General features: G+C 39.3%; 1 protein-coding gene across 1 annotated transcript in view; it reads right to left on the bottom strand.

The window, feature by feature from the left end:
- Window positions 1-7,364, bottom strand: part of adgrd2 (adhesion G protein-coupled receptor D2) — a 58,632-nt gene continuing 51,268 nt past the window's right edge. The window contains exons 23-25 of the mRNA XM_017306520.1: window positions 6,426-6,484; window positions 4,740-4,770; window positions 1-2,071 (exon numbers count right to left, since the gene is read on the bottom strand). Coding sequence (XP_017162009.1) covers window positions 2,064-2,071; window positions 4,740-4,770; window positions 6,426-6,484 — 98 coding nt within the window. The 3' untranslated portion in view covers window positions 1-2,063. The remainder of the gene's footprint in view (window positions 2,072-4,739; window positions 4,771-6,425; window positions 6,485-7,364) is intronic.

The following is a 7,364-nucleotide window of genomic DNA, read 5'->3' as shown; positions in this document are numbered from 1 at the left end:
TGTAGAGGGGTRTTAGTTCTGTACTTTATTTCAACATTTTTCATTACATTTTGATGTTTGTCAACACAAGCTCTCAGACAGGTTACTGTACGGTCGTTTCATCAATACGTCATACAGAGTGTGTGTAGACAGTACACACTCATACAGAGTGTAGACAGTACACACTGTATGAGTGTGTACTGTCTACACACTCATACAGTGTGTAGACAGTGAACTGCTTCATACAACATGAAGCAGTGACAAACTCATGTAGAGCTGACAAATGTAAGACTTGCTGGTTAAGACTACATGGTAATATGTTTACTGTACCAGTGAAAAGCTCACATACACTCATCATCAGAATCAAGATAATACTAATTGAGCTTCCAAATTTTCCTTTTTCAAAGTGGAACAATTAGTTGGCAAAAACTCTTAATTTAATTGAGAAAGAATAACTGTGTGAACAAGCCTGAGTTTTATGCACTGTTTCTCTGATTCATGTTTCATCCATTAGAATAATGTTTTGGATTTTTTGGAAACAACCAAGAAATGAYAAAGAATCAAGGATATTATAGAATGGAAGATGCCACAATGTCTGCAATGTGGAACATCGACATGAACTGAGAAGTAAAATGTCCCTCTTTCACTTTCTAGTGAAGTTTTCAGCTCTTGGGCAGGTCAAAGTTCATTCAGACAAGACAAAGATTTAATGGTCTGGATATAACAAACAAAAAATAGGAATGGATGAGTCGAGCTGGGCGTTTTAAACCAGAGAACATTGCACCAGCTTTTGAACATGGTGTTGGTGGCATCATACTGAGGGTCCTTTTAGTGCCAGTGTTACTAATGTGTCAAACAAAGCAGGTGGAAGAAGAARGATGAAGAACTATCTTCAAATTCTTCAACTACATCTCCAATAAACATCAGAMAAATTGAAACAACAGAACCAACTGAAGGTTCAGGCAGGACGTTGATTCCAGACAGAACTGGAAAYTGTTTTTGGAGTAAAGACGGGTCCACAATGTGTGTGATTTATTTTGAATTTGCAAATGAGATAAATATTGGTGGTTTATGTTGCTCTAGCTGCGTTTCCAGTATAGATGTGTGCAAAACTTGTTGAAAAAAAATGCAATTTCAAAATGGTGGCATTTCTATTAAATAAAAGCAATTAMAAWCACATGTGAATAACATTATTCACACAATCAGTCATTAAAACACACGAKAAGCCACTGTCTAATTGCTTCTTGTCATCTTGTTCTTCATYGTTGTTGATCATGTGACTTGACTGGCATCGAGTCAAATGACTCATGATTTATTTCACAAAACTATTGCAGTTTTGTGAAATAAATCAATTTTGATTATGGCCAAAAAAAAAAAAAAACACCTCACACCAAACCTTTTCATCGAAAAACATGAGTATTTCTTTTTCCAAATTGTCTAGTCTAATATCAAATTCCGCAATTACATGGTCAATGGAAACGCTGCTGTTGACCCTGAGGATTAGTGTATGTAAACTTCTGATTGGACGTGTAACTAGGTCAACTCTGACTGCTGGTAAGATAATGACTACTCATACACCTGGGTTCTGTCTCTTTAGACCACAGGGAATTGTGTCAAGTAGAAACACAAACGTTAAACTATAAAAACACTTTAAAGTGAGTTAGTGGTGAGTCGGTCCAGGTCCACACTGCCGGGTTACGGGATGGATGAGCCAAATCCTGGTTCTGCTTAGTTTCCAGACGTTCCTGTCTTCAACTGAAGAATGTGAAAAATGTTGTGCTTCGGAACGTTGGGAAGATGAATCAAACTCAGCAATGAGAGTTTAAGTCTCATCACTACTTGAGCTACACACAAGAAATGTAAACTAATACATATGTGAGTTATTAGGAAAGTGATGAGCTGATGGGTTCAGCTGAGTAGATGACTGTGGGAGAAGGTGGAGTTTCCTCTTTCCATTCTTGTCCTCTGGCTCTCCATCCTGTGTGTGTGTGTGTGCGTGTGTGTGTGTGTGTGTGTGTGTGCGCGCGCGTGCGTGTGCGTGTGTGTGTGTGTAGCATACAGAGACGAGCCTCCCCATCTGCAGCTCAGCAACCTGTGTGAAGGAAAAGTGAAAGGCATTAGCAGCGACTCCTGGCTCTGTCTCACGTGTCGTGTGTTTGCGTTCTGAGTGTGTTCGTGTACAAAGGAGGACAGAAGAAGGGAGGGGTGTGAAAGGCGGAGTGAAAGAGAGCAGGTGTTGGAGTGCTTAATGGCTGATAGTGTGAATGGCCACTGCTGGTCCATCCAGATTAAGGGAATGAACTTTTGCTTTGTCTCCAGACTGAGCGCTGCAGCAGCACTCAGACTCTGTCCATCGGGTTCTTCTGGGAGACGTCTCGACGTTTAATGAAGCTATGAAAGATTTCCTCGTCAGTGCCGCCTATCCACTTAGAACATTTGACAACRATTTAACCCTCTAGAAGTATGGAGCCCATCTGTTGTGTCTGCTTCTACATTCACCTCAACAAAGAGAACAGGGCGCAGTTTTCGCACAGAACGGATGCAGCATCAAATAAAAACCTATTTTTCTGCTTCTCCTCCAGTCAGCTCTCTGCATCACATGTGACTCTTTCCTGTCTGAGGCTTCACCCATCACAAAAAAACTCCAAAACACCTGGGCTGTTTTATATATTGCATAACTAAAATCAATGTACACTAATATATTAGATTGACTTGACACACTCAGCTCATAGACCAGAAGAAAATGCTGGCACTTCCTACGTTTTCAAGTCCACTTCACACATTTGTGTGTTTTAAGGACACTATAAGAAGAAAAATTTGGTAATCAATGTAACCATCAATTCACAGTACTGTGCCAAACATATTTGCTCTCTTACAGATTTGTTTCTGTTTGGCTTTTTATCATGGATAAACGGTTCAGATCATCATCGATGATTTGATTTATTTGAAAAAAATAAAGCTATCTAACCAACCTGGTTAGATATTAATTCATTTAATAAATTAATAAGTGCATATATTTAATTTGATAAATACATTAAACAGCGACCTCAACACCATAGAAAGGTTACAAGCAATAATTTCAATTTGATCACATATAGAATCCAGTTGATTCTAGTTATTATATAATACAATAAGCTCAGTTAATTATTCAAATTAGTTTAAAGAAAAGCTAAGAAAATTATTTCAAATTTTACGGTTTTCATCACTCTTTTCTAATGTGATATTTCAAAAATATTGATGGACACATGGCTAATGACAACAGTCAGAGATGGAGGTTGTGTGATGGTGTAGGACTGCTTTGATTCTTCAGGAAGTGAATGATCTGCCACACTTAACCCTGAAATCTGCTGATGGTCTTGATGGAGAGAGTCCACCCATCAGTCTGTGACTGGAGTTCTGCAGCAGGACAGCAGGACGTTCACTCTGACTGGATAAAAAAGTGGAGAGTCTGGAGTGTCTGTAGTTGGAGTCTGATCTTAATTCTGATGAGGATTCTGTGGCCTGACCTTAAACTGTSTCTTTACGATTAAAACATTTCTACTGAAATTTGTGATCGATGTTTTTTTTTTACAAAGAGCCAGGTTAGTTGGATATGCTTCTTTCTCTTCAKAGACAAAATCCTTATTTAAAAACTATTTCTTGTATTTACTCAGGATTTCTTTGTTGCACAATAAAAATGAAAACGAAAAAAAATGTTTAAATGTTTAAGAGGGTTAGGGTTAAGGTTTCCTTTTGAGACGCATTATTTGCGTCTGGAAACCTGTTTCAAACCAGCACTGAGGATTCAGTGGAGTGTCCTGGAGCCAATCAAATACAARTGTGTGCATTAAAATTATATGCAGATTTCTTAATATTCTTTGTACAAAGCACATCACTCCTACATTCCTTGGAGCAATTTAAATCAGTTTGCTCACATGAACAAAAAGCCCATCATTGATTCAAGCTTCCCCAACTCTGAGGAAGCTTACATTACCCTAGCTTTGGACATTGGAAGTCAMGTTTTGTTGCACATGTATAATCTGTTTTCTGAGAAGCTCAAACTTGTGCACAAGGAGTCATTTTCACATGTGCAGAAAATACTCTCCTGGTTAAAATCTAAAAAGAATAGAGGGGCAGCCACAAATGGAAGTATATCCCACTGCTGAATCACAACCAGATGGGAAGTTAAGCCTCAGAATGCATAAAACAACAAATAAAGRGCTAAAGCACCAGAAACAGTGACCATTTTATTATAAACCACAAATAAACCAGACAGGATTTTCATCACCTAATTCTAAGCCTCAGACTATAAGCCTGAAAAAAACAGCAACTAAAAATGTCAAAAATGTGTCTAGTGAGTAGCTCCATGTCACACTAGTAACAGTGGAAATCTGTTAACGTCCAACACATCAACTCTGTCTTACTGCCAAGGGTAGGTGCTCCCCTGCAAATCCAAAAATACATATTTGGAACATAGATGGAGATGTGACCGCTGAAGAGGTTGGTCATTTTTTAGCCTTTCTTTCACAGATTACATCTTCTGATTATTAAGCTGCAGTCAGCATCAGTAAGAGCATTTTTTGAGACAAAGTCAAGAGCCGTGCATTTCTTCTTCAGACRACAATAGAAGTGCAGGTAGGAGATCCGTCTTGTCACAGACTGTCTCATAACATACTTTCACGACATGGTGACAAATATGTACAAAAACATATTATTTTTACAAAAGTTACATAGTGTAGTGCGGACATCTGATACAAAGTTGAAACAAACTAATATTGTACCTGATGGCTTAAACCCAGTCAGCTGCACCACCTGTAAATAAACAAACAAACATTGTGTATTCATATTTAACTTCTAAACATGGCAAAGAACTAAGAACATTGTGGTCAATTGTTCCTTTGTTGAAACAAGACTTCATGCTTATAAATCAATACAGGTAAAAATCCTGCTTATTTGCCTTTATATGGTTCCTCATCTGTAAAGAAAATACACTAGAGGGTTGAGGAACAGAGTTGAGTGTGTGTAGAACTTGCCGATTCTTTTTGGCTAATGCYAAATTACACAATCTGCTACTGACTCTTTCTTTGAGCTTCTGGTACCTCAGGCACAGACACTCATGGTCAAGAACCTGATTGGTTCATGACCAGCAGGACCTATCAGCACAGATCCTGCTACATGGCTATTTGGTGTCTGCTCTGCCATGCTGATTGATGTGGTTCCTCTAAAGAAGCTGCAACATTATGTGGAGGAATCCCCTCCAAAAACTCCAAATAAAAAAACAGGCTCTATTTAATGGGGGACGTCAGAKATAGAAGTGAGAGATAAAGCTGCGTCTGCACTTAGAAACCACAGGCAGTCTTCTACAGATTTACAGTGAAGGTTTGCAGGACTAAAGCTGTCATCATTAGATAAAGACATRGTGATGAGATGTCAGTGTTCGTCCCCACAGAGTGGGCTACATGACACACTAACTCCCAGAGGAATGACCCACATATCCTGGTCGTTGCCCCAACACAATGCTGCTCCATTCTCATCTCATCTCTGTTCAGTCCTGGTAACAGACAGAGTCACAGTGTGTYGGGGTCAACTCAGTCATTTTCATGTGTATAAAGTGTAAACACTGATCAGCAACTTACTTGCATAACCCATTAGACAGAACTGACCAGGTGAAATCTCATCATCTGGGAAAGACTACTTGCAAAAAAATTTAATGAACATGTTTTGTAAAGCCCACAGAGCTTTCCTAACTAGTTCAAGGAGCCATGACTGGTTCCATTAAGATTTTTTATTGGGACAGTTGTTTACAGCTCACCCAATTTCAGTTTACCGTCACAGCATAGCATYGAGTTGGTGCATTACACATGTCACAGCCCAACGTTAGTGAGTGGGTAAAATCAGATCCAGATGTTTCAAACCTCAACAAAGTCAATCATGTCTGAACAGCWGAGATTCCAAACACTCCATGCTACGTTTTCTCCAGTATAATTTCACCTTAATCCCATTGAACACCTGAAGAATCCGCTCAAGCAACACAAACACAGAATGAGAGGCAGCAACTGGTTCTGCCATCATACGGCACTGTGTGGCCAAACKTCAGAGGTATGGTTGTGTATAGTTGTCCTTTCCTCTACTGAGGCCYCTRATTCCCAATTATAGATTGTTAARTTCAAAATATGACTTYCTGTTTCAGGTATTCATAAAAAATAAATAACACCRAACTAGTCAGTAACAGTACAAGTTTTATAACATTTTTYCTGTGTGCAGKMCACATACTCAACTCTGCTGCTTAGTCCACAAATGCATTTTCCTTCTAAAGATGTCTTCATCTAAAAGGAAATAAACAAGCTTTCCAATGGAATAAGACTGCCATCAAGCATTGTTACAACAAAGAAATAATCAACAATTTCCTTAGTTGTTGCTTTGTTTAGCATTTTAGAAAATGTTAATGTGGCCCAAACATTACTCACTTGGTTTCCTGATGCGTGTCTCAAAGAGAAACTGACAAAGCTTTCCTTTTTGAAACTCTCTGAAAGAAACAGAAGAAATAATTTATTTCAGCTGAATGTTTGGGCTTGTCTCTCGAGATCCACATATTTGTTTATGCAAGGTCAAAAAAAGTAAGTCAGCCTGAACATAACACAAGCARAGCTTTTTAGAACACAAAGAGGAGCTAAAACGTAAACAGTCCAACAGGAAAAGAATGAAATCTGTCAGTTCTACATGCCTTTACTGATGCATTTACTTTATTATCTTGGTGCCAAATTGCCGGTGATCGRATGCACTATGCTTTAGGGAACTGACTCCTCCATGTTCAGGTTTTATGGAGGCGTCTGTCAGCCATTTTCAGATCTCAGAGTTGTTCTATCATATGATTTGCCTCCTCCAGGACGTTCCCAGGGAGGTTCTGAAGCCTTAGCAATCTAGGCCAGGTGCTTTGGGTCGTTGTCCTACTTGAACTGAGGTCAAGATGCTCTGCAGCAGGCTTTCATTCAAGATGTMTCTGTGTATTGCTATCATCTTTCCCTCTATCCTGATTAGACTACCACTTCCTGCTGCTGCTATACATCCCCTTAGAATGATGTCATGCTTCAATGTAGGGACAGCATTGACCCGATGATGATCTGTGTCCGATTTCCTCCAACATGATGCCTGGCATTCACACCAGAGTTCAATCTTTGTCTCATCAGAGCASAGAATCTTGCTTCTCTTGGTCTGAGGTCTGTCTCCAGACTCACTGCCATGAGCCTTTTATTAAGATGTGGTCTTCATCTAGTCGCACTAACATCCAGGCTGATTGGTGGATTGCTGCAAAGATGGTTTTCCTTCTGGAAGGTTCTCCTCTCTCCASAAAGGAACCCTTCAGCTCCATCAAGTTGTTGGTCTCCACCTTGACTAAAGCCCTTCAT

This window comes from Poecilia reticulata, linkage group LG9 (genome assembly GCF_000633615.1).
Source record: "Poecilia reticulata strain Guanapo linkage group LG9, Guppy_female_1.0+MT, whole genome shotgun sequence".
In the NCBI taxonomy this organism is placed as follows: domain Eukaryota; kingdom Metazoa; phylum Chordata; class Actinopteri; order Cyprinodontiformes; family Poeciliidae; genus Poecilia; species Poecilia reticulata.
This window is presented reverse-complemented; position numbering and strand designations above follow the sequence as displayed.